This window comes from Sinocyclocheilus grahami, unplaced genomic scaffold (assembly GCF_001515645.1).
Source record: "Sinocyclocheilus grahami isolate Dianchi unplaced genomic scaffold, SAMN03320097.WGS_v1.1 scaffold169.1, whole genome shotgun sequence".
Classification (NCBI taxonomy): domain Eukaryota; kingdom Metazoa; phylum Chordata; class Actinopteri; order Cypriniformes; family Cyprinidae; genus Sinocyclocheilus; species Sinocyclocheilus grahami.
This window is the reverse complement of record NW_015505348.1, coordinates 332,093-359,882: the sequence shown is the minus strand read 5'-3', so window position 1 is coordinate 359,882 and position 27,790 is coordinate 332,093. Positions and strand designations below refer to the sequence as shown.

Here is a 27,790-nt window from a genome sequence, read left to right as displayed (position 1 = left end):
CATTAGGAAATCTTTGGGGGGGCTGTGCCGGGGCTAAGCAAGTTTCTGATGGGCCCCGTCAAGCCCCGCCCTAGCGCCGCCACTTAGCCCAATTCGTTTTGGCTTGTTTAGCAACTTCTATTTTTCATTCTTGTTTTCTTCTGAAACCGTTCAAATTTGCCTATAGGCTTGGTATTGTGTTTATTGTTTGTACATTATAACATTTTGCTTTATTTACCGGTGTTATTTATGAATGTAATAATGTGGTTTCTGCTTATCTGTGTTTAACCTAAACTACAACGTAACTTTAATGTAGACCTACATACCGGCATCTAAATATGATTTTATAATTGTATGCTATATAGACCTACCACATTACCCTCCACTGGGTGTAGAATGAGCAGCAATAAACTACATTTTGGCATTTTATAATACTTCTGTGGATATTTTGGTGAAAGTAACTCAAAAGTAGTGTAACGCATTACAATTCAGAGACAGTAATATTGTAATGTAACTAATCACTTTCAAAAGACAGTAACTAGTAATATATAATGTATTACATTTTGGAAGTAACTTGCCCAACACTGTTAGCAAATAAATCCATTGCCAGACTACATGACTGATAGAAAAAAATACATGTACAAAATGGCCTGTAGGGGGCGTTCCTTGCATATATAAAGCAGCAACTCAAGCTGATTCTATTACGGTCATATGTTTCAATAGACCAAGTGTGTAAATGTATCTCTCTTGTTAGGAATTCACAGCTTGGGTGTCTTAACTCATTTATCTTTCCACAGAGAATGTTTGCAGAGCTTAAACATAGAAATGTCCAGAAATTAGAGAAAAAAAAAACATCCAAGTTAATAGGCTTTTGTCAACACAGCTGCTCAGCACCACTTAATCATCATGGATAATACATGTCTTTCTTGCAGCTTGGAATTATACCTAAAATCTACTTATTTCCATATATATATATATAAAAGTTTTTTTGAGCTTACGTCAGAATAAGACATCACTGCAAATCGGGAATTCTGCTTCGAAAAACATTTCTGATCTAAGCTGAATTTGTGTCAAGGAAATGCTCTCACAGATTTCCAAAACACATATTTCTGCTACACAGGTGATGGTGTGAATTTTCCAAACAGATTTTCAATTGGCAAAGCTAAGAAAGTCACCTCAATCATTAATAGGGTGCAAACAAACTTGGTAATTACCTCAAGCAAAAAAGAACAGTAAATTCCTGCAAACATTTAAACAGGTGGCACCTAGGTAAAGGAAACTTGTAAATAAATGAATAAAAGCGGGCCAAAACCATAACCTTGAGGAACCCCAACAACCACAGCCCTATAGACACATTTTCTCGCCCCAAACACAACACTAGGCAAGTCTTTACAGCTCTGCAAAAACAGTCTAATCAGTCTGGGAGTTTTCCAGAGGACACAGACGCACATACCTACACACACACCTAGCTGAAAGTGCATGTGATATCATGAGTGCTTCTAACTTGCCTTAAGTGCTAATTTCGCTACTTAATGGGTTGTAATGTATTTCCTTATCAAATTACCTCCATTCCAATGAGGGTAATACACTGCATAAAATCTTTGCTTTTGTCCTGTTTTCCAATAAAATATCCAAACATCATTAAAACAAGCAAAATTCTGCCAGATAATACTTGGTTTTAGAAAATGTATCTTGAATTAATTGTTAATTCTCTTGAATTCATAGTTTTTCCATATATTATAAGGACTCCAATAAGGGCAATAAAATCAAGAATATGATGGATATAAATCCTTCTAAAAGATACTTCAGCACTGATTTCCAACCTGTTGCATTAAAATTTGTACATATCAAATCCAGCTAACTTCTCACAGTTAATGGTGTTTGAACAGGCCAAGCCCTATACGGGAAGGTGCGAGGTGAGCGACAAGAGGCTGGGATACTAATTATCCGAGCATTAATGTAGTCTGGGCTGATATGCAGGCCTGTGCACGTATAAGCTTCTATGCATGTAGCATCTAATCGCTGAACTCTTCAACACCTGCCCATGTGTGGCATACGCTCACACCTGCAGGGCAATGGCACAGATGTGTTCAAAGAAAAGAAGAAGTGAGAAGAAGATGATACCTGCAGGAATGAGTATAGGTTCCTGTTCTGGTTCTTCTCCTGTAGCATGTTCTCGCTCTTCTACGGCCACCTCCACTGTAGGACGACAATGCACACATAAACTCAGGTCAAAGGTCAAATTAGAGTTCAATGCACTACTTTACCTAGGAAACAGATACATCAGTTGCTCAGTGTTTCATATCTGGCTTCCAGTTCCAAGTCTAATATCATTTGTTTGAACTTCTGATACTACATGGTCTGATATTTTGTTATCTATTGTTATGAGACATTCTTTCAAAGAGCTATTGTTTCAGCCATTTCCACAATGTTTTCACTAAATATATTTAATTACATGGACCAATTTACAACACATGGTATTTACCTATTTATAGTCTTACTAAAACATTTTCGTATCAGAAAAATGTAATTGAAGCTTATTGGAAAATTCTTTAGTGATGCACAAAATAATCACTGAAGGGTTGAGAACTGATTCCTTGAAACAAACTATTTTAACTGATTCACAAAACGAATCACACTATCCAGTAGCAACATTTTTGCTTCTGAATTTTTAGTAAGAGCACCAATGATCCTGAAATGAATCTAATGACACTTTAGATTGACAAATGTATCTTTACAAAACCTGATACCAAAATATATAACATTTTTAGGAATATAATTTTTTCACAATAGAAATTGCTGATGAAACAACTGTTTGAAACAATTTTAACTGATTTACAGAAATGAATCACACTGACCAACACAGACACTAACAATTATGAAATTAATCTGTAGGAAACTTGTTGCAAAAATGAAAAATAAAACAATTAAAATAATCACAACATTCACAATGTTACAGAAAAATCACTGTGAATATATAACTGCACCAGCAGACTAAAACCAAAACTGCTTGTAATTTACGATCTATAACCTGCATTGCACGGCTCCTAAAATTGCAAATACCACTCCTTCGTTTAAATCAGTGCACCTGCAAATAAAAGAATCATGGCGCCCTAAACATGCTACTGCGGTCTACCATATTGACACTGGTGTCCCGCATAACCATTTTTGTGTCCCCCTCCCGATGGTGGTCCTCTGTAAAACAAGAAAGCCCCTTTGTTGTTGGTCCACTCGTCGGAAAGGAATGTGACAGGATTTTTCTAACCCTCTGCCTCCCTCTTTCTTTTCAAAGGGCCCCGGACAAAAGCACTCTGTCATTTGGGAAGCCCTGTAATACACCATATACTGGTTTGAGTGTGAGCGTATGCATGTGTTTATATCATCTGCAACTGCAGCACCTGAACAGATGTTCCTACCAGAGCAGGTACACACACCTCAGTCTTTCTCTGTAGCAAAAACATGGGTTTGATTCTTCGTATAAGAGCCTGTCTGGACACGGATAATTGCAAAGTACTGAAAACACTTTGATTCTCTTTGATGCGCAAGTGGATGAGGCTTTAATCTCACCTGTGATATGAAAAAAAACAGCAATCGGATGGCAAGATATGAATCTCAACAACAGACCAAAACAACCCTATGAAAGCTGTGATCCACACTACGGTGATTTAAGTTGGAGATTTGTTTGGCTGAAACATCTGCGGTCTTCCTCACATGTCCATGCCTGTGTGTATCCAAAAGTCCTGCGCATTAACCTCTTAAAAGGACGGAAAATACGTGTCTCTAATTATGTGACGAGCATGACTTCATCTTAAAGTGTCTAGGAAGGGTAGCACCTGGTTCAAGACCACATGGCAAAAACGAGTTTTGTAATGAAACGGTACAGGTTTACAAAGCTTGGGTCCTTAAATTGTTAAAAAAAAAAAAAAAAAAGAGGATTGTGTTAACATGTCTAGGCTATAAATTCACAGGGAGGTCGCAGAACTTACTCTGTGGGCAGTGGCTGAAGGGCATCTGCTCGATCCGTGTGCAGTTCCTGCAGGCGGACACCTCCATCTGGCACTGGTTTTGGTAGATTTGGCCATCAGAACCACACACGGGCTCGCCATCATAGCCGCAGTCACGATAACACGTACATCGCTCGTAGTGTTCTTCCTCTGGACAATCAAAAATGTTGTTGCACTGGCCACCTTGCACAAAGCCTTGAGTGGGAGAGTGAATGTGTCATTAAATATGATGTATTTGAAATCAGAAGTATATATACTAGGAGACAAAGATGTACTGACTAGGGATGTTCAATTCGGTTATTTCTCCTAACCGACACTAGTTAACCGATTATTAACTGTTAACCGACAAGATTAATTTAAATTAAATTAGAAAGGATAAGTGTCTGTGACCTGTTAAAAATACCAAAATTTGTTTTGCTAAATTAATTTTACGTGCGTAAAAAGCAGCAAACAACAGAACACAATTCACTCACATCACATGACGCACCTGCAGTGCTTCTGCGAGCGGAGAAAAAGATAATAAAGCTAGATAGCCTAGCCTATATATAATGAATAAATATGCCTATACGAGAAATATATTTTCAGTCGAATAATAAATTAACAAAACGAAAGGAAAAACTGTTCAAAGTATGCAGATTTTTGGTTCATTTTTGTGCTGTGCGAAAGGAAACCGAGACGGCAGAAAGCAGCATCCTATTTTTCTTCATTTTACAAAAGCACAATATTTGTTTTTATTGTGAATGTACACAAATACAACCAAATATTTTACAGTGTAGATTATCAGTATGACTAGAGTAGTTGTTTCCACTGATCAAGTAGAAAAAACAATTCAAGTGATTACGCCGGTGCTGCACGCGCACACAGTTAAGCATTTCTAACTTGACAATGCAACCTGTTCATTATCATAATAAAATACAGTCAGCCAAACATAGAAAAAAAGATGTAGTACAAACATACAGGTTAAAGATGTAGTACAAACTGTGTCGATTAGCGTTATCACCATACCGCCGTGATGTTATGCCAAAAACATTTTGTTTTACGTGGATATTGGAACGTGAGTGAAGTACAAAACCAGGATTACATAAATAATATTTTGCCATTCAAATACATCACGAATACGGAAACATTTGGATTTGTGTCAAATGAGAGATCCAACGTAGGTTTCAGTTTCACGTTAGCCTAAATTAATTCGTTTTGGCTGGTCATTTATAGCCTATATTTTTCATTCTTGTTCTTTTCTGAATACTGTTGTTGTGGAGTGAGGGGAACAAAAATAGCCTAGCTATGTTTATAATGTTTGTAAACGTTTTGCATCTCATTAGACCTATTTCCGAATCTAATAATAAAATGTGACTTAGTGGACACCTAGTTCAGTAACTGCTGAAACTCTGGATATGTTGTCTGTCTGAGTGATATTGTGATTTCTTGGTGTGCATGCTTTTTTCTCTCTCAAAAACGCAATTTTATTTAATATGCGTAACATATTTTAACCATGCGGCAGATGTTTTAAAATATTTTGATAAATTACTGAAAAAACCCCAAAACAAAACAAACAACAACCAAAAAAACAAAACAATTAAATTACTTTTAAACCGTTTAACTGATTGTATTAATCAGTCAAAATACTTACTGTCAGTTAACAGTTAACCAGTTAAAATGAGCTTCCCTAGTACTGACCAGTCCAGTGATTTCTGGAGCTTTCCACTTCATTGCATGTGGTGCCGTCACAAAGTTCTCGTGCTAGTGGACTGCTCTCGCTCACGTTGTAGAAACGAGTGGCTTCAAATGCTGTATACACACACACACACACACAGTCAGTAAAATTGTCTTGTGCAAAATTCATGTCATTCAAAAGACACAAAGACTGGGTAAAACTAAAAGTAATAACTTGATATTTCAGTAATGAGTTAGAAAATTCAGACATTTAGTTTGTTTGTGACTCATTTGTGAGGCTCTTTTCTGATTCATTAAAAATAATTGTTCATAAGAGTCATTTACTCACAAACCGAACTACACTGGTACACCACTTGTTTGTTGTTGCGTGTAATCTGTAATCTCAACAGAAAAATGTGTTGTCCATCTAATTTTTTTCACTGGATTTTTCAAATAAAATAACTGATTATGATATGCTGCCTTCAAGTGTCCCTCGGAAGCTTGTACTAAAGAGTTATTACAATGTCACATTCAGAAGTTGGAAAAATAACACTGAAGTAGCCTAAACAGAACTAAAAAGCATCGAGAATCTAATAGAAAGTTTTTTCCTGTTGACCCAAATATAACTACATCTGAATTTACAATAATGAAAATAATTGATATCACTTATACAAACAAAAACATATTGTTTTTGTAAAAAACTGTGAAAGAGGAGTGACTAACTTTACACTTATTGTCTTTTAGCAGTTCTGTAGGCATACATTGCACCTTTAAAATTACTGAAATACAGTTTGTACAATTAAAATAACTTTGTAAAATCATTTGTTACCAATCACAACAAACTTACATTCCACTATGTTTTAAACTCACCATAAGGACATTCATAACTCACATATCATCTAAAATTCAGAGTTTCTCCAATTGTACATACAGCTTTGTTTGGCCATTCATAGGCTGGGAACTTGTAATTAAGGTATTTCTGACTCAACTTATAAAGCAACCATGGTTTTATTGCCTTCTTGGAGATGATACCATGATAATACCCTGTTATTATTTGAAATACCATGGTATAATGGTACTGAATGATTACCATATTCATATACCAGAGTACCATCAAAACAAATACAAATACTGCTGTACTATGGTGCCACCACAATTCTCTTTTATATGGAGTAGGATGGTCCAAACTCACCTGGTTCATAATAGTCATAGACTTTCACTGGCACTGGAGCTGTTTTGCCCACAATGTATTCCCTCACGGCATTGAAGGCCACACATGTCATACACTGACTTGGGATCTGTGGAAAAGACAAGACCCCAGCGGACTTTACAATGACAAATCCTTAATACACTCCCCTGACAGAACACCTGGAGTTATATGAGACATTAACCTAAGTATTTTAAGGTACAGCTCTCATGTTATGTAAAAGTGCTGCTAGAGCTACACAAAGCTGTAGTTACGTGACATTAACTCACCTCGTCAAAGTAGAAGAGAACCTTTCGTCCGTCTACTTCATATCTCTTCAGCCCCACTCGCTTATCCAACAACAGCTGAGAACAAAATGATTACAAACAGGATTATTTAGCACTGTGAACAATGCTAACTTAAATGCTAAAGCTAAAATATATTTTAATAAATGGTTTTATCTTTTAGTACATTTATCACAAGCACAATACACATGTAAACCATTTTTTGAATGTGGCTAATTTGGTTAGCCAGGTACGTTTTGGGTCTAAACCAAGATTTTTTCATTCTTCAAACCAAGCTAGCATTTAGCGAACTCTGCTGAAGGGAGAAATGCAAGTTAAAGAGAAAAACTTGCCTCAAGTCACTTTCTATGTAGGTAACATCTGACTGGTACATTTAACTAAGGCAGGAATTTCTCTTCACCTTTATACTGTATATCGGACTTCTCAAACCTGCTAGCAGTCATGCTAACAATTCAACTAGACTGGCAATACACAAAATCACTGCACATTTGCATGAAGTTGAACTGCTCAAAATTTTGCTCATGTCATACATTCAGTATTTGAGTATCTGTACAGCGCTTCCTACCACGAGGGGTTTGAAGATATCATATTTAATCAGGGTCTGTTTAGTATCCTAAAATCCTATGTGTGTGTGTGTGTGTGTGTGTGAGAGAGAGAGAAAGAGAAAGGTGGCGAGTGCTCGGACACAGTTTATGAGGGGCCCAGTGAGCTGGCGCCAAAAGGACACATTTGATCATAAACACACAAACATACACAGTATGACTGCAGCCCCAAATAAATGACCAAGAGTGATTTGATTTGTCCAAAAGCCACAGCAGAGAGCATGATTTCAGGGGGAAAAAAGCCTTGCTGGTTAGCGTTGCCAAAATAAAAAGTCTAAAAAAGGAATCTTGCTGCCTTAGGGACCAAAGATCGTTGTTGTAATTAGACATTTATAGCCTTACACATAAATAACACTGTTGACTTCACCGTTCATTGTAAAAAAATATTGATTTTCACTGTGGAATATATGAGAAGCAAACAATCTTCCAAGCATGTCCTCCCCCTTACTATAAATTAAAACAATGAGACATTATGGTGTAAGCAATCTCCCTTCCCATAGCGAAACGAGGAATGTGAACAGCCGGGGTCGTGCAATAAACATGGAGCCAGCCAGAGGTGGCTGTGTAAAGCCAGCTCATTACTGGCTAATGGCACTAATGAGACAAGTTCCACCACGGTGAGCATCGGAGTCGGTTCACATTATACGGCTCCCGTGGTAGCGTCAGTTTACTAGCGTGGAGGACATGAGGCCTGGGACCTATAACATGACTAATGAGGGACAATCAGTTGACTGGGGACAGAGAAGGTGACCTAAACCAACCTCCATTTACCCACATACCCCCAGCTGGAGGGGGAGGTGGGGCTGATTGACCCCCCTAAGCATTTCCTGTTCCAGGCCACTGTTGTGGACATTATGGGACTCTGGCTGGTCTGTAAGCCCTACTAGAGCTGCTTGACCTCTTGAGAATTAGGTCACACCAGATTGCTTGTATATGTATGTATGTATGTATGTATGTAAGTGGTTTGCGGTGGTGTTCTGAAATGAGGCGGCAAACTCCTTATTTTTAAGATTTGTAAATCAAATGTAAATCCATGTCCCAGTCACATTTTCTTGTTTAAATAAACATTACACGATCAGAATTTTTTTAAATATATTTTTACATTAACAATGTAATCAATATTCTATTTATTAAGGCCAAGTATGAATCTCATCAAGTTAGTTTTTTGAAACATTTGACATTTATTCCAAAATAATAACTCAAGGCAGTAACAATTTAAACAATATATTTTATTTATGAACTTGTGTTCAGCTATTCTTTTTAATAGTTAACTTTCAACTATTTTTGAATTGTTCGGATCATCAGTTATCAAAGCTTGGTAAATACTGGTCACAGAAGTGGAGATTTACTTTAAATTTCACCAGGTTGATTACTCACTAAAAACTCCCACAGATCATGTTTTCATGCCATTTCAAGTCTTATTTTGATGTAACAAAGTTGTTATATCCAAGTTGGTGAGTTGTTTACTTTTTCCCCCCATTAACGCAGTTATATTGTTCATTCAGACTGATTTGCGAATGTGGAACGCACATAAACACAAGAGGCGGGATTTATCGCATGAGTCATGTCCAGTCATATCGCGATGGAGGCATTGCCTCCTCTCACTTGACTTTCTCCCATTCATTCTCAATTACCCCCCACCAAACTCAACGCACACTTCAGGGGGTCTGTTAAAACTCAATGGGCTCAGGGGAGGCGAGAAAGACACGGACTCCTGCTGTAACTTAGGTGTCGCTGTTGGACAATGTCGCTTTAGAAAAATTAGTGATTTACACACTTTTTAATGCTATATTTTGTAATACTGGTGTTGTTTTATTTTTGTACTATAACGTTTTTTTCTCATCCAATATTTTGAGTAGACACTGCCTCCCTTGACTCCTTGGAGGAAATGCCCCTGATATATTATATAAAATCTATTTAATATATAATTTCATGTTTTTATTTTATTTGACACAATTGAAATAAGAACGTGTTGAGTGGTCTGTGTGTGTTTATGTGTGTGTTCGTGAGAGAGTGAAGAGAATGATAAATTCCAAGCCATATTGCCTCCTTTGAAATGGCTTCCAGATGTAAACACTGTTCATCTGCCAGGAGGACACATGCTGAAAAGTAGAAAAGGAAAGAGCGAGAGAGATGCCCTGTCCTATTATAGAGACACCTTGTCAATCTTGTGTCTACCTTGAATGTTGTGAAATGTGATTGTAGCAAATGATGGGAAGTTCTAGGAGAGAGAATACACAAAAAAGGCCAATCTCACCCTCTCCAAACTCTCGATATCTGCACGGAAGCCAGACAAAAGAGGGATTTCTAGGACAGCCATATTGGATGAGCCAGCATGCAGCCACCTGAGGAGGTACATTTGGAGTTAGAGCGTAAACAATACTTCTAAAAATCAATCTAAGGTTATTCATTCATATCAAACAAGATCAAGTGAAATAGTGCATCAAATCCTTTTGTTGATATTGTTACCTGGTGCAAACCTCTAAAGTAACACGGTAGTCCAGGTGGTCTTGGTGGGCCACGGGGTCCTCGTCATCTACAAGAGCTCTTCGCTTGCGACTCAGCTCTGATCGATTATCAGCACGAGAACGAGACCGAGGAGACATGTGTCGTGACGACGGCTGGATGTGATGTTCCTGTCTGGGTTCCTTGAGATCGACTTTAAGCTGAAAGGCAGGCTTAGCCACCGGATCAGGCACATTGTAGGATACATCAATCTGAAAATGGAGAGAAGGACATGATTGATACCATGAGGTCAGAGCACCATGGCTTCATCTAGTACCCCATTTCCATTCAAAGAAATGTTAAAAGAATGGACTTTTTTGTCTGTTTAATTGCCTACCAGGAGTAAATCGTACTACTTGTCACCTAAAAATTTAAATGTATGTCCTTATGCACAAATCGTGCTAATTACATGCCAAAATTTTGTATTTAGTGTAAGGGGTTTTGTTAAAAATATTTGTTCGCGCACAGATGCTCCTCCAAAAAACCTGAGAACAGAACGTTCTAGGTCAAGGTGCTGACATGGTTTGGTTGTTTTTGTGGCTCAGAATGAGTCTATTGTTTCTGAGGGACATCTTACCAAAAAAATACACTAGACCATCCTATCTAGGGGGTAGATTACAGGAGAAAGAACATACCCCTGGCATACAATTGCTTAAGTTTTACCAGAACTTTCCATTCTAAAGGCAAGAATGTGAGCATTAGTACTGAATTTCCCCTGGAAAGAGAGCTAGCTGTCGCCAAAGAGGGATTCGCCTCTAGATGAGGAGGAGGAGGAAGAGTACAATTGTTTATCCATGGAGAGAATGTGGGATTATGTTTGCCAGAAACCAATAGTACCTGCATTAGACAGCAGCCTTCTCCTTTAGCGCTGACAAACAGTCCTGTTGGAATGCTGGGTATCTGAACAAAGAGAGAGAGAATGCAAGACTTATCAATCAGATTAACAGTGCAAGTATAAGCAAATACATTAAGCGCCTGGCCCCTGTCCAACATCCAAATTACACGCATTTAAAATGACACTGCTAATCACAAGATGGAGTGATGTGCCAAGCAGATGCTGAAAGGAGGGGCGTATCAAGTTCAGGCCCTCACTGAAAATACCTCTCCGACAGTAGAACGTAAAAATGTCAATAGTGTTTGTGGATGATTTGTTTTTTTACCACAGCTTTTTGCAGAATCTTCTTATTGTCCCATTGGAGCTCAAATGTTTCTTGGAAATCCAGATTAGTGGAAGCCAGAGATATGGTGAGATTGACCCCGCCCACATATGACAGGATGGCATATTCAGACAAGGCTTGCAATGCCACACAAGTATCCTGTTTTTGAAAAAGAAGAAGAAAATAACTATTTTAATAAAGCATATTTAGCCTATGCTATATTTGGACACACTGATGTACTCTACTTACTGTATCCACCTTATTTTTAACAAAAGAGCAGGCGCATGTAACTTGAATGTGTGAGGCTTTTGGTGTCATCCACTTTCCACTTTTGTAGCAGTACAAAAGCAGCCCGTTGCTGCTTGAGGATGCTTTATAGCGATCATCGTCAGTGTCAGTAACTAGTTACGGTAGTAATATTACTTTGTGCAGTAACTAGTAGTGTAACGAATTACTAATCAGATTTCAGCAATAATATTACAGTTACCATCCATAAAACAGCTAGTTACTTAGTTACTTTTGATGCCTCAACCCCTACTTTGTGGCATTGCCCACCCACATCCCTCTGATCCTAATATAAACTGTAGTACTATAATTGTATATGGGTAACAGAGAAATTATAGCTACAATTAGCTTCAAGCTACACTTGACAATTAATGAGTTTAATACAACAGTCAGAAGTCACTATCAATCAGCACTGAGTGTTTGTAATAACTTCTGACAGCAATCTAATCTGGATTTTGGTCAAATGAGACAGAAACATATTGTTTGGAACATTTCAGAAGAATTTTTTGAATGTTTATATGCAATTACAACTTCTGTGGGGCGTGAAGGAAAAGTAATGTAACTAGTACTTTTGCATATTGCCATTTACTGTTGCCAGAAAGTTATAAGTAAAATAATATCATTACTTTTGAAAGGAGTTACTAGCAACAAGTAATAAATTACATTTTTGAGTAACGAGCCCAACACTGATCATCGTAATTATAAAAATACTGGTTGTAGCACAAAACAGGTTTTAACATTAACTGCATTTTCTTATTCTACAAGTTATTTACCTATTGCAGCTAATATATCAGAAAACAATTTTTTTAACGCTGAAGGAAATAGCTTATTTTAGCATAAAAAATAAGGTTGATACTACACAGTGTACACATAATACTTAAAAGAGTATTCTTGCTTAAAAGCATCGACAAAACACATACTTAAATGTACATGCGCAAGTTGTCCCCAGTTATAAGGAACGGAATTTTGTATTTTTGATCCAATCTCTTGCCAATTAGGTCAAGTAATGATTCAATAACGAGACTTTAAAATCTGCTGATTTGACTTCCTGCTTATTTGTGAGAATTGCAATTGAAGGGCTGAATTGGGAATAGCATATTGCTCTTGCAATTTCTGAGGATATGGGAGAAAAAGTAAAAGTAGTATGCTATTACAAATTTAGCTATTGTCAGGTTGAATCTGGGAAATTGTGGGAAACAGGATTTGAGCTTCTTAGCAAATGTAGTAGATTTTTTGGGGGCACACAGAAAATGTGCATACTATGGACTGCACATGAAGTAGATATAGTATACAAACATAACAGAATCTTTTATTCATAATCAATCAAGGACTGAAGAACGTAACACAGATTTGTCACCTGAGTTGAGGAAAAACCACCGAGGGCATTCCTTTGTTGCGACAACCATTTAACTACAGGTAGGGCCGATGCCACATCACCCAGAAGTGTGTAGGTGAGTAGACCATAAGCTGTCATCTCAACTTCAGCCGACACAACTAATAAAGCAGAAAAAAGTTTAATATACTGAATATTGTTGGCATGTTGATTAATTGATTGATGATTGATGGATACCTGATTGGGAGAGGCCATCGCTGAAGCCCATGAACGTGTCTTCATCAGTTACAGTACTGCCAGTAAGACTCCAATGAGTGAAGCCATCTGCAAAGACAGCAGAACATTTGGGATCAAGAACATGCTAAGCTCAACCAACAACTACCTTTTAATACACGTTAATAAAGTACCTTGGGTGATGGCCATGTGGTTAAGTCGCCGAAGAGCCAACGGAGCGTAAGGACTACGGAGTAAAGTGAGTGCATATGCGGACAAAGCAGTAGTATATGGGTCATCAGCAGAGTATGTGTTGCTCTCCAAAAATGCTTTAGCTTTAGCCACAGCAACCTTCTCCTCCTGAATAAAAAACATTCAGAGCAGAATGAGGAGAATAAATAGCTTAATAAGTGTATTTGAACATACTTCTAGGTGTTGATAAGGTGTAGTAAAAGATTACTAAATAGGTGATTCTATAATTGCAGGTACATTTGGTGTCCGAGTATCTCCAATTATTCTCCAATGTATTTCCAATTTTTTTCCAGCTTTTTTTCAAATGGTTATATTTTTAATCATTGTAATAATTTGCTACTTATTATGAATTACAAGGTGTGACAGTCAATAACAATATAATAATTTGTGTAAAAGTGTCTTAAATAGCTCAAAATCATGATTTCTTGTTGTCCGAATGAGTCAGTGCATTTTTTCCATCATGCATCTGTCACGGGTTGTCGAGGAATGAGTACAGCAAACGAAGATGCATACTTCCAGACAGACTTTACTGAGAATACTGATTTGGTACAACACATAACATAAGCTAATGACCGACATTGAAGAGACTCGAATAAGGAGTATAAATACACACATGGTAAATGAGGGAACTAAACAGGAACAGCTGGACAAGGATTAACTAATCAGAAACCATGGTAACTAATGAGAGCTCATAACAGACATGACAGGAACGGAACTAAACTGAACATAATCGTGACATTAGCGCCCCCTCTCAGAAGGCGTGTCCTCATGCCACAACAGTAGATAATAGAAAAGGGCGGAGGCTTAGGTGGAGGGCGTAGTGCTGGTGAAGGACATGGAGAAGTCTGAGACCAACACCATGGTGGAGCCGTCAGTGGGAGGAACCAGGGAAGAGCTTTGGCTGAAAGACTGGGTGACACCCAGAAACCGATCCACGGAGGTAGAACCATAGTGAGTGGAGGAAACGGCAGAGCAGAGAGGCCGATGGACCAGGGTGACATCGAAGGCCTGGAAGCCCAAGGTGAAGCGGTTGGCTCGTGTGACTGAGGCGGAGCTGGGGATCCGGCTGACCGGGACGACGATGGAACGAGCGAGGATGATAGGGAAACCAGAGGGAGGGGGGAGCCCGGTGAAGCTGAAGGGATGGAGGGTCGAGGCACCGCCGGAGACCCGGAAGTCCGTGGCGGAAGCTGAGTGATGACCGACCGAGGTTTGTCCGGATGTAAGAGGGAGCCCAGCAGAGTCCTAGGGAAGATAGGCCTCAGTAGCGACGAGGGAATGCAGAGCCGGAGCAGAGTCGGTGGGCTGAGAGGCCAAGGTGGAGACATGGGCCTGGAGGGCTGAAGTGCAGCCGGGGACTCAATGCAATACCGAGCTGGTGGAGGGGAAGCCTGAGGAGAGGCTGATGAGCCGCACTGAGCTAGCGGCGGAGACAGAGCCAAGGAGCTGGACAACACCAGTGGGCCCGACGAATCCAGGGGACTGGCTGAAACCAGTGGAGGAGATGGGACCAGGAAATCTGACAGGGACATCGGAGGAGGAAGATCTCCGGACGGGACCGCAGCGCCTAACAATCCGGACGGGACCGGCGAAGAAGACAAAGGTTTGAGGGGGGTACTTGGGTGGGAACTGGATCCGCGGACCACAGATCTATGAGGTTCATGTCCACTCCTGGCTCTAGGGTGGACTGATCAGCGCGCTTAGCCTCCGGGGCTTTGGTGGTAATATCCGGCTCTGGTTCCTGGACGAGCCCTGTTGGTGTCTCGGGCTCGCTGACTGTGAGGGAGAGGCCGCCGTTCTGGAGCATCCAGCCTAAATACCCCAACCACCTTCGGCTTTCTGGTCTGAGGAGGTTTCATTAGTGCCATGTGCTCTTAGCATTTATGCTAGCAAGTGGAGTTTTTGGCAAAAATAAAATAAAATTGTCAATTCTGTTACCGTCAAACTCTGTTATCAAGGTAGAGTAACAATGCTGACAATAGTGTAACAGAATTGACAGTCCACCGGATAATTCTGTCAATTCTGTTACTTAAAGGGTCAACTCTGTGTATGAACTATTTTCACACAAAAAATATACAATTGTTGTTTAAAATCTCATAAACATTATTGAGATATGATGCACCCTTATAATATTTCAACAACATTTCTCTCTTCTTCTTTTTTTTTTACTGGATATTGTATATAATACATTTTCAGATGAAAAATATTTGCTCCAAGTGGACAATTCTGTGAAGACAGGATTTATTTTTTATTTTTAAGGTATGCATAGGTGAAATATTATCTCAGTTCCAAATGTTGGAATGTAAGGACGGTTTGTCTAATGATACAAGAAAGATTTTTCTTTTTATGATTTATTGATATTTCTACACATTGCCTAATTTGTCCGTGACAGAGTTGACAAACAATACTATAAAGACATCTGTATTTTCATTAAAAGTAAAAAAAAAAAGGAAGTAACTTGTGTTTGGCAAGCACTGAATTATAGAAAAAAGATCTGCACACTGTTATTCTCCCTTTATTCAAAACAGTTAAAAATAATGTTTTCGAAACGTTGTTATTTTTAACTTTTTAGAATAAAGGGAGAATAACAGTGTGCAGATCTTTTTTCTATTATTTGATGTACCTTTTGATCTTGCACCTGGCCAAGACCTTTTTGGATGTGCGTACTTTGACCCTTTCTTTATGAAACACTGAATTATTCAAATTGAATATTTTTTTAAGATACTGGAAAGAATTTGTGTGAACAGTTTTTTTTCTTAACTTTATGAAATGCCAAATGTATCTCCAATTATAGAATCACCCAAATTATGTTAGATTTACACAGCTAGCAGGTGTTTCTTGTGCTAAAGTTCAAATACCTTCAGTACAAATCCATTCCAATCCGTCAGCTTTTCCTTCCTAAGAAACATACAACCTCGCTAATGATCTTTCATCTGTTTATCATCGGATTGACTTTTATCTGTACCATATGTCTTTTTTCTCATGGAACCTGGACGCTAGCCCTGAGCAGCCATGCACGCTAATCTGACTGGTATTCTTTTCAAGTCGATTTGAGAGTGAAAGTAGTGAATCTTTGAAGTGACTTATTTTGTCTGTATTTTGAAGCCTGCAATGCTACACTTTACCAAAGCGACACATTAGAGAGCTGGTGGGCAAGACTTAACCAAGCTAATTTAAGCGGGAATTAGTGGGTGCTGTTTTGTTAATGAAATCACAGATTGCACAAATGACTGAAACTATTCATTTTAGAGCTGTCAAACAGTTAAAATATTTAAATCAAGATCAGCTTCATCATGCAAGTCTAGCTCCAATCAGTTATAATATCAAACCAAACAAATTTAATAACATGTTCCCTTTGACAGCCCTAATTCATATACAATTTGGTTCTTTTTGGTTGGATTTTTAATGGCAATGAACACATGTACTGCATGCATTAGCTGGGCAATGTATAGAATCGTGACTTGGTCTTCATGTGGTTTTAATGGAATTGTCAATTCTCTTAAGTTTGAAGAAAGGAATGTAGGCAGGGTGAAAATTTAAAAAGAATTCCATTGTCTCTGCATGTTCTTATCATAAATCTTTAGATTTAGACAGCAAGCTTCCATATTAGATTACCTATCACAAGGCTGAAAGAAATACTGTTGATTCTTTGCCAGAACATCCATCATCTCACAAACAGGAATGCCCTCTTAACACAGATCCCGGAAATTTGTGCGAAAAGAGACTTTGCTGTTTAATGAGACACAGGATAAACAAGATGTGGAAGATGTGGTAGATTTCTCACCTCAGTTGTAATCCCAGTTTCCATAAGAGCTGCCACCACATACGCAGTCAAGGAGATCTTTCCATGAATCCCACCCTTAAAAGGAATTGGACAGAGCAACTTTCACCAGGGTGATGACAAATAACACCTCTATCTCAGCTTCCTCAATTTGATGAGAACTTGTAAAGCTAAGGATTGTTGGCTTAAATATGCAATGTTCTGACACAACTAAACTGAAACGGTTCTTCTAGGACTTCTAAAAAGGAACAAGTGTAAACGTATCTTGGTCCAAGCTATCCTTTTTGTAGAAACTTAAGTCTAAACCTTCACAAATTAAGTGGGCCAGACAACAGATTTCCAAATGGACCATTCCCAGTTCACCCATCTCACTCAAATTTCAGAGATACTCCAAACTGCTCAGTATTAAACAAAAAGAAGGTCTCCATTTATGTACCTGCAGGTCTTTGTTGAGGATCCGGCCAACTGCTGGGAATGATCCTTCCTCCTTTTGATGAGTGATCAGCCAGGATTTGGCAGCACGTAGTTCTTCAGGATCAATGAAGAGGAAGCCACGTGACTGAGCAAATGATTTCAGTACGAATGCAGTCAACCTGGAGGGCCAAGAGGTAACAGATACCAACACTGATGTCTTATGCTAGGAGTTCATTATAGGCAACTTGTAAAGGATTTTAAATCAGTCTTGGAAAGTCTGTCAAACATACGCAAACACTTGCCTGGGAGTCAAGCTGCGTAATATAGTGTGGATGCGAACAAAGTAGATTTTCTTGGAGAATGCCAAATCAAGTATGTTCCTGCATTCAAAATATGGGATCCCATACATAAACTGAAAACTATTTGAAACATTACACTGAGGATGAACGTTGACAGATGTAAGAAACAGCTAATGGAAATGCTGAGAGACTTTGCCTTGTAAATGCTTTCACCTCTGTGAGTCAACTGAACCAGGGCTCTACAAACATGCAAACCATGTGCTAATTTGTTTTAACTGCAACATGGCATGTCATGGCAACATTCCTTAAAGCGGCCAGATGATGATACAAGTGACTTCACTTAAAATAAAAAGGTCAATAAATAAACAATCAGGGAGTTTTTTGCAGCATGTGCTTTAGGGATGTCAAAACAAACACCCAAACAACACTACAGAGTCCATGCAGGCCTGGCCTTGAATGTTATGTTCCCCAAGAGAGATCGTAAGACTGGAGCATTGAGCCTACAGGAATTTTTATAATGTTAAGTAATATGTGTCAGAGACTTTAACTGCCTGACCTGGGGAAAGGTTCTAGAAAGTGTTTGGATGATATAAAGAGCAGCAAAGTGAAGGGGACACCCCTGAATCTTCTAGGTAGGCTTGCGCAAGACGTTCAGTCAGAGGTTTGCAAGGTGCCTTTCTCACAATATAACCCTTGTAAGAAGTCGCCTTACCTAATGCTTTGGAATGCTTTGAAACCTCTGCCAGGACTCTCAAGGCAAACGGGGCTCTTAAAATGATCCCAAAACATCTGTGGTGAACCACTCCAAGCATGCATAAACTTGAGGTGAAGAACTACTAACCTTAAGCATATCATTTTTCTATGTGGTTTTAAGGCACCCCAACAACAGAATTTGACCTGCATTGTGTTAATCTGGGTTTCTTCCTCCATGTCTAGAGCATTTGTTGTTGACCTCAGCAGCCTATATCTCTATTATATTTGACCCAATATATTTAACATTTCACAATAAGTGGTTCACAGAAGAATGTCAAGCAGGTTTGAAACTACTCTTTTAGTTTTAGGTGAACCAAAGGAAAACAAGTTCTGCAGCAACCTTACAGGAGTTTGTGGGATTGCTGGAGGTTGCTGGAGGGTGTAGAGTAGATTACTGCTGCATGTGGCTCATATTGGATCCAGACATGCTGATGCCAGTGAGTGATTCCAGAAGATGGGTTGCCAGATCTGGTCCAAGGTCTAAACATCTTTCCTCCACTTTCGAAGGCATCCTCACACATTACGAAACTCTGCTAAAGCTGCACCGACCTTCCAGGCATTTATAAGTAAAAGTTTTTACTGTGTTCCAGAACATTAGCTGCTCTTTCCACTGAAGAAGATTATGTTTGAAGGCCCTGGCATTACTAGGGCACCAAGGCGCTGATGGGGACATTAAATACTTGCTGCACCATTATGGCCAATCTTTTCATTAGGACCACAATTTCCTGTCCTATCATTCAGCCCAAGCTGGGACATATTAACCCAGCTCTTGAGCTGCTGTTCACCTGGCAATAAATGATCTCTGCTAATAGGTGAAACTGGACCAGAAACAAAAGCAGGGTTGTTTCGGACTTATATACAATCTGGGAGAGAGTTTGACATACCCACTGGACCATGTCCCAACAGCTTTCAAATGGAATCCCCCATCAAGTACACTACCTAAAGCAGTAATCTTAGTGGTGTCAAGGTTTCTCAATTCATTCTTGTTTCTCACCTGTGCAAACATTTTCTCCACTCACATACTCTCTGCCAATGCAGCATTGCACTTTCCAGAAACAGCAAAAACCAAGGATAAGATAAACATTAGCCTGCCGTCTAGTTGACTACTTTTCGGGATGACTGGTTAATCACTAGTTAAAATGAGTAGTCATGCAAGTTTATACGGGAATGAGGGGCGGCAGGGATCAAGTATGCCTACAGCCAAGGCTAACTTCATTCTCCTGTAACTCCCGTGTGTCCAGCGGCGGAGCAGGCAATATAGTGGGGGTAGGGGGCTGTTGTCCTCACAGAGGGCATAGTTAATGATGGCTGTTCTGAACCACACAAAGAAATCCCCCAAAACAACCAATAAATCTGTACTCCAGTGACTGGAGTCAGAGAGCTTATTAGTAGTTTGTTAATAAGGCTCCAGGGTACAGTCAATTTGGCATTTTACAATCCATGACTATTAAAAGTCAGACAACCATGCTTAAATTAATCATTTACATTTTTTGTGCTAAACAAATGTATATCATGAGGACAACATTTTTCTTTGGGTTTTCTAAGGGTACACAAACATCACCTGCTTTCAATCTGAGGTTTAGCTTTCTATAATAAATCAAACAGAGTAGCAGGGTGTGTCAATATATGAAAACTAATGAAACATGGATGTTTGTGAAGTTCACCTTTCTCTGACTGGAGATGGTGGGTTAAATAAAGGACATACTAGAAACTAAAATATGGTTTACGCTATTGTAATTAAAGCCAACTTCTTAGCAGACACAGCATGTACAGACTTCACACAGTAGAAGCTTACCACATGCTTCCGGAGGAATCTCTTTCCCCAAAGGCACTGTAGGAACCATCCTGCCTCTTGTATGTCAGTTGCCTCTGATAACCTGCCAGGTACATTAGAAGACCCAAGGCATTGTTTGCAGTGCGTTCATACAGACCTTCAATCACTTTAAAACAATTCTTCAGAAGATTAATAATCAAGAAGACGCATTTAAGAATGAAAGCATGTTTTGTCTTGTACCTTGCAGTAGGTAGTCAGTGGCCTCTGCCTCCACCTCTGGGCTGAGCTGATGGGTTTTCTGAAGGTACTTGAGAACAAAGACGTTGGGAGCAAAGTGGATCATGTTCTGCTCCCCACAACCAAAGGGGAGTCTGAGGAGCTTGTCGAGATTTTTGAGGGTAGGCCCCATAACATCACCTGGGACACAAAAGACTGTCACAATAGCAACTGCATGTCTAAATTAAAGAAACTTTAAGGTGAATTAGTTGCTTGTTCTGTTGGGTGGCTAGTGGCTACACTAAAAATTCATCCTCACCAATCATGGCAGCGGTGGCTCTCTCTGAGCCTGGCACCACATTGTGGGGGACTCCCAGAGTGAAGGCCTCATTGTGGTTCTCATCTGCATCTTCTTTGCGCCAGATCCTGAACTCACCTACAGAACCCCAGCCAGTGGAGAAACCAATATGCCGCACCTGAGCAGGGAGTGGTCCAGCCCACTGCAGAATCAGGGTCTCACTGGATGGCTCAAGGCCATGCCCCACCTATCACCAAAAAGATTATGTTACCATAAAACCAGACTATGGTGATAAGCTGAAATTCAGGCTAGGCCAAGATAGTTTGTCTGGTCTTTTTTAGATTATTTTAAAATGGTTTTAGGTACTTTTCAAGTGGTCCATCTGGAAGACCAGATAAAAACAGTGAAGCATCTAAACTGGGAAGCACAGTGAAGGTGTTTTTTATTTGCTTTTAGAGCTTGTAAAAATACAACAAAATGATGAACTGATCCGTGCATGACATGGTGGAGATATGCATGCACTCATTCAGAGAAAACCCAAGCAAGTATGACACACTTTAATTCAATAATAACAACAACATGGAAACCAATTAAGTTCTACTCAAAAAGCAGTTTGATGAATACTGCATTTAACAAGCACAGGGGGCTCATAAAAAACAATTGCCAAGTCTTGGCAAAAGCTACCCACATCACCTTAAGCCTACATAGACCCAGTTTGAAATCTCACGTTAATAGACAGTCTCCCTATATTATCAAGATTTGTCATTATATTAGACCATGTACAATGGAACATGACTCAACATCCAACAATGAAATTAGGTCACTTTCAAAACAAATCTAGCCCCAGCTATATGCAAGTATACCAATGCAACAGAGTAGAGGTGCTGGATGTGAATATTTCTGTGCCAGTGCCAGTGAGAGCTACTCAATGATAATAAATCACTGGGTCTTTGCAATGGCATTAGCCATTAGAATATGACCTCATTAGAATGCAGTGTTGGGGAGCAACTAACAAAACATAGCGACACTACTAACACAACTACATTTTTCAATAGCATGACAGTAGCTGAGCGGTTCTGAAAATGGTGTAGCCAGTTTTCCAGTAACTAGCTAGAAATTTAGCACAACACAACTCCTCCTATAAGTCGTATTCAATTTTTCACCATCATCCCAGATATTTACCAAATGGACAAGACTCACAAAACGTGCCGAATGGATTTTTGATAGTCATAAATGTTGCAAAATTGCGCTCTACCAAAGTGAACTGTAACTCAGCAAAAAATGTTCCCTACCTAAGCGAAACTTGGTAAGCGCCACTGCCACCACGGTCTGAACAAACCTGCTCAGTTTGATGACAGCGACCCCTTGTGGTAGAGCTGCAAGACTCTGGATAAATTGAGAATTGTGATTTTTTATTTTTTTTCAAACAGTGATCACAGTTCTCCCATGATTCTGAACTAAGTAAAATAAGATGTAATTTACTAGAGGCTGTGACAAAAAATTCATTGCCCCATTCTATTAAAAAATGTTTCATTAATTTGAATGAATTATTTAAAAATATGTTTGAGTGAATGATTCAATGACTCACTCATAAATACTTCACTTGTTCCATTGCTGAATGAATCAGCATTTTTTAATAAATCTCTTGAATGAATGATTCAATGACAAATACATTTTTTAACAATCATGTCGCCACCTTCTGGTGAAACAATGTAATAAATATTGTAATCAACAAATGTTATTTGAAGCACCAATTTGAAGCGAAATTTGCTTTCAAAAGGTGATATTTTCCATTTTGATCGCAACCATAGACATCAGTATTTATATCCGAAATATAAACTTTTATCCAAATACTTCTGTGATAATATGAATGATTGTAAGACAGCGATAATACTGTGTGGTTGAAAAGACTGCTTGTGAAGCCGTTTCATATCCAAATATGATAACTGTGACAGCGACCCCTTGTGGTAGAGCTGCAAGACTCTGGATAAATTGAGAATCATGATTTTTTATTTTTTTTCAAACAGTGATCACAGTTCTCCCATGATTCTGAACTAAGTAAAATAAGATGTAATTTACTAGAGGCTGTGACAAAAAATTCATTGCCCCATTCTATTAAAAATGTTTCATTAATTTGAATGAATTATTTAAAAATATGTTTGAGTGAATGATTCAATGACTCACTCATAAATACTTCACTTGTTCCATTGCTGAATGAATCAGCATTTTTTAATAAATCTCTTGAATGAATGATTCAATGACAAATACATTTTTTAACAATCATGTCGCCACCTTCTGGTGAAACAATGTAATAAATATTGTAATCAACAAATGTTATTTGAAGCACCAATTTGAAGCGAAATTTGCTTTCAAAAGGTGATATTTTCCATTTTGATCGCAACCATAGACATCAGTATTTATATCCGAAATATAAACTTTTATCCAAATACTTCTGTGATAATATGAATGATTGTAGGACAGCGATAATACTGTGTGGTTGAAAAGACTGCTTGTGAAGCCGTTTCATATCCAAATATGATAACTGCTCTCTTTGTTTCAGCGGCAGTGCGAACACTGATTTGAATGTTCTGATATGACTTTGTCAAAGGCTTGATAGACACAGACGAATCATTGTCATTTAGAAATAAGACTGCATGGGTGTTTGAATCGAGATCGCAATCTTTTAATGATTAATCGTGCAGCTCTATCTTGTGGTCTTAAAATTATATAAATCATATTACATCCTATAGTTTGACCTAAAGTCCCATCCTGAAATGCCATCTATATTTTAGGGTGTACAGTACACACACTAGGCACGGTTGCCTTGAACCAAGTCCGAACGCGATTATGATTTTGTGGTTAACAAAGTTATTCATTTGTAAGTCGCTTTGGATAAATGCATCTGTTAAATGACTAAATGTTTATTATTTTGAGTAAATATTATTATTCTCACAATATATTGCAGATATATCACTTCAAGTTCCCAACTGAACTGTGCTCTGGCTGGCCCACCTCTTCCAACAGAGCCAGGGATGGCTAAACCAACCGCACTGTACGGAGTGATCACACTAGTCAAACGAACTCGGCTTTGGGGGTCAAACACACTTGGGCACGGTTCAGCTCGCCTAGTGCGAGTACACCCTTAGCTATCAAATCAATAACTGCATCTCCTAATATTTTCAAGTCTAACTTACCTGCACTCCCCCTCCTCTCCAGCTGATCCAAAAGCTTCGGAACTCATCCCAGGATAGGATTCCTGGCGTTGGGGCACTGGCTACAGGCTCTCCCATCTTACCCCGTGAGATCCAGGAGCGTGAGTTTTGCCGCCCACCCAAGACAATTTCCACCATTTCGGTGCTGTCATGTGCACTGGGCGAGAAGGCAATGTGGGCGTCGTTATGACTTTTGATGGCCACTTGTACATGCGTGACTTTCGCTGGCTTCTTGACGTATTGATACTCATATTTGTTGGGTGTGGAGATATGGATTCGTTCTGCGAAATGCCAGGGAAGAAATATTGGAGAATAAACTCCTCACTCTTTGGATTCTAACATGAAACTAGCAATTATTACTATCATTTTGAACAAATTAGAGAATTAATAAACAACAGGAAAGACCTTACCATTTGGACAGAAAAAGACGCTGTATGTGTACTCTCTAGGTAAACCTTCAGGCTATGGAAAAGCAAGAAGAAGGGATGTTTAAGCAACTGAACTACTAAAATCACATAATTCGTCTGCACATTTTTTAAAGGATTAGTTCACTTACAGAATAAAAAAAATCCTGATAATTTACTAACTCCTATAACATCCAAGTTGTTCATGTCTTTATTACTTCAGTCAAAAAGAAATTAAGATTTTTGAGGAAAACATTACAGGATTTTTCTCCATATAGTAGATTTCAATGGTGGCCAACGGGTTGAAGGTCCAGATTGCAGTTTCAATGCAGCTTCAAAGGGCTCTACATGATACCAGTTGATTAATAAGGGTCTTATTTAGCGAAACGATCAGTCATTTTCTGAAGAAAACTAAAATGTATTTACTTTTTAACCACAAATGCTTGAATTTTTATTCTGGAAGTGAACTAATCCTTTAACTTTGTAGCACTCACATCCTCTGGTCTGGAACACAGCAACAACAGATTCCCAGTGCTAACTATACAGTGCATTCTAATCTGAATGGTTACATAATTCACCGGTTTGCAACACAACATATAGCGACAATAAGATCCAGGGTTCCCACCTCTACCAGCACACTCCTGCGCACATAGTCCATTCCCGCAGGGCTTCTCCTGTCCTCCTGTTCCTCACCCACTTTGCCTGCTTTGTTGGACTGCAGCCCATCAGAGCAGCAACTTGGCTCACTGTAAGCCACTGCGCGAGCTACCATGGAAACAAATATAAGAAATGACAGATCACAACTCAGTGACACTGAAAATGATTTATTTGCATTGTGGGTGCATATGAGGGGAAGAGTTGGTGTTTGTTAATGTATACATGTACAAGTGCACACATGGGAGATTTCTGGCAGCCTTTTTTTTAACAAACCCTGTAATGTCTTCCGAGACCCTGATGGCCTGGGGATAATAGGATACACACATGGCTTCGCAGCAGAATGGCTGCTTGCCAGCAAAGCCCCTTTGTATGTGTGTAGTGAGAAGGAAGGACTTGGAGCCAGGGGGACTAGGACAGAGCCATTGGGGGCCCATTGGCCAGCACTGACCTGCAAATTCATTGACATGCCACAGAGATGCATAGAAAAGACCCCCACCTCTATGCCCTTATGTACTTTTCCTTGTCTGATAGCTTAAAAGAACATCGTTGTTGTCCAGCATGGGTCATTAGATAAGTCAATGACAAGGGTTTCATTTGGCAGCTGTGCTTTGCTAAGGCCAAAATGGCAGTACATTTTAAGAAATTACAGGCTGAAACAAGTCAAAGAGTCAAAATATGCGACAATGATTGATTCATATTCCCAAGAATGTTTGCAATGTCTTGTAGTAATAAACATTATGCAAACAACAGTGAGAACAAATACACAATTCTTGTCAAACATGAAGCAAGCAGAAGATTTATAAACTACCAGGCAACTGAATTTGTTTCTCATGATCCTAAAAACCTTTTGATCTAAGTGTCCAGCATACAGGTTAACTCCTTCAGTACTGTTTAAAAAGTATCCCAAGATGCACCTCCTGAAGTTTTTCTGATTTCTTATACTGTTTCTGAGAAAGATTTGGTTTACCCATTGATTAAGTATTCAATGGACTAACCTGTGATATTGGCAGACACCAGTTCAGAAAAGAGCAGTACTATAAAAGTGGGCGTGGCCTCCCCAGGCGCCACACACTTTTTCCGGGTAAGATGGTGTTTTCCTGGGTGACCCACAAACTTGATCCCTTTGGGCACTGACACTTTCACATGGACCTACGGAGAATGAGTGTAAAAATAAGTAATGGAGTTTCTCCATATCACACAAACACATGCGCTCCGCATTTTCAAACTTATAAGGCATGAACTCCCAAGGGCTCCTAAAGGATTCTGGGGAATTTTTGAGGTGCATTGCACATTTTCCATGCTGCCTATCTCATTGCCTCCCATCGTTCCTCAAGGATTCAACTCTAAACCCCTCAGCGCCAACACTGCTGCAAATCTTTTCTCTGCACATACCTCAAGTCAAAAATAAGCTGATACTAAATAACATTTCAGTCCACACGATATGAAGGCAGAAAATGGTTTACATAGCATCTATGGTAGTCAAAGACATTTAAGTGTCTTGTTAATGGTGCTTGTCCATGCAAAATTCATTCCCATGGTGCCAAAGTGTTGCTATTTAGTTACTAAGGTGTTCCGAGTTTGCTTGGGAGTTGCTAGGGTGTCTTGGGTGGTTGCTTATTGGCACCAATTCTCTATGATAACACTGTGATATATAAGAGGTCATTGTGCTATAAACACATCCTGTTTCAGAATTCAAAACTTTATTGTTAGTCCAAAAGCAGCTTATATTGAAGCCAATTTTTTTAAATGACAGGTTGTGGAATGTACCGTTGTATTATGTAATAGTGTGGCTAAACACCGCCTCCGCAGAAGATCAACGTCTGCTTCTACATCACTGCTTGTTTAGCCCCGCCCACCGATTCACGCATGTAGTGTAAATAACAAGAGGCAAAAGCAGGTCTACGCATAAACCAAACGATAGACTTTATTTGATGACCTTTATTTTTAGTGAAATGCCAGACCGCGCCAGTAAGAACTTAATTTTAACGTGGATTCATTTACAAACAAGGCACAATTCTACGCAAGATTTTCAGAAAAATTGAAACTAAAAGACGATGCTGTGCCAAATATATTGTAAATGTAACCGAGTAACAGTTTTCATTACATTTACATTTAGTCATTTAGCAGACGCTTTTATCCAAAGCGTCTTACAAATTAGGACAATAGAAGCAATCAAAACTAACAAAAGAGCAACAATATGTAAGTGCAAATGACAAGTCTCGGTTAGCCTAACGCAGTACACGTAGCAAGGTATTTTTTATTTTTATTATATATTACCTGGTCACTATTGTCTGTTAAACAGATCGTTTGATATGTACTGAGTATTTATGCATTTTAAACCTAAATCACTGCAGCGTCCATCTCTGAAGGATGTAGCCTGTCAAACATAAACAACTTTTAGTCAATCATAGCAGTGGGCATTCACTTCTGAGTCTACAATCCGCCACGTCTATTCAAACAGATCATTCTGATTTGGGGGTAAAAACTGGACAGAAAATAGCCTATTGC

At 39.0% G+C, this 27,790-nt stretch overlaps 1 protein-coding gene across 2 annotated transcripts in view; it reads right to left on the bottom strand.

The window, feature by feature from the left end:
* LOC107593313 (C3 and PZP-like alpha-2-macroglobulin domain-containing protein 8) overlaps positions 1 to 27,790 on the bottom strand; it is a 44,983-nt gene that overhangs the window by 1,715 nt on the left and 15,478 nt on the right. The window contains exons 21-41 of one of the 2 annotated variants that reach the window (XM_016282980.1): positions 26,278 to 26,431; positions 25,251 to 25,390; positions 24,632 to 24,683; positions 24,204 to 24,502; positions 21,031 to 21,256; positions 20,736 to 20,912; positions 20,517 to 20,598; positions 17,692 to 17,848; positions 17,259 to 17,333; positions 13,417 to 13,582; positions 13,247 to 13,333; positions 13,034 to 13,170; positions 11,395 to 11,550; positions 11,072 to 11,134; positions 10,199 to 10,446; positions 9,987 to 10,074; positions 7,113 to 7,187; positions 6,829 to 6,934; positions 5,661 to 5,771; positions 3,966 to 4,178; positions 2,104 to 2,178 (exon numbers count right to left, since the gene is read on the bottom strand). In XM_016282980.1, coding sequence (XP_016138466.1) covers positions 2,104 to 2,178; positions 3,966 to 4,178; positions 5,661 to 5,771; positions 6,829 to 6,934; positions 7,113 to 7,187; positions 9,987 to 10,074; positions 10,199 to 10,446; positions 11,072 to 11,134; positions 11,395 to 11,550; positions 13,034 to 13,170; positions 13,247 to 13,333; positions 13,417 to 13,582; positions 17,259 to 17,333; positions 17,692 to 17,848; positions 20,517 to 20,598; positions 20,736 to 20,912; positions 21,031 to 21,256; positions 24,204 to 24,502; positions 24,632 to 24,683; positions 25,251 to 25,390; positions 26,278 to 26,431 — 2,887 coding nt within the window. Of the gene's footprint in view, positions 1 to 2,102; positions 2,179 to 3,965; positions 4,179 to 5,660; positions 5,772 to 6,828; positions 6,935 to 7,112; positions 7,188 to 9,986; positions 10,075 to 10,198; positions 10,447 to 11,071; positions 11,135 to 11,394; positions 11,551 to 13,033; positions 13,171 to 13,246; positions 13,334 to 13,416; positions 13,583 to 17,258; positions 17,334 to 17,691; positions 17,849 to 20,516; positions 20,599 to 20,735; positions 20,913 to 21,030; positions 21,257 to 24,203; positions 24,503 to 24,631; positions 24,684 to 25,250; positions 25,391 to 26,277; positions 26,432 to 27,790 lie in introns of both variants that reach the window. The other variant, XM_016282981.1, reaches the window with a different exon arrangement.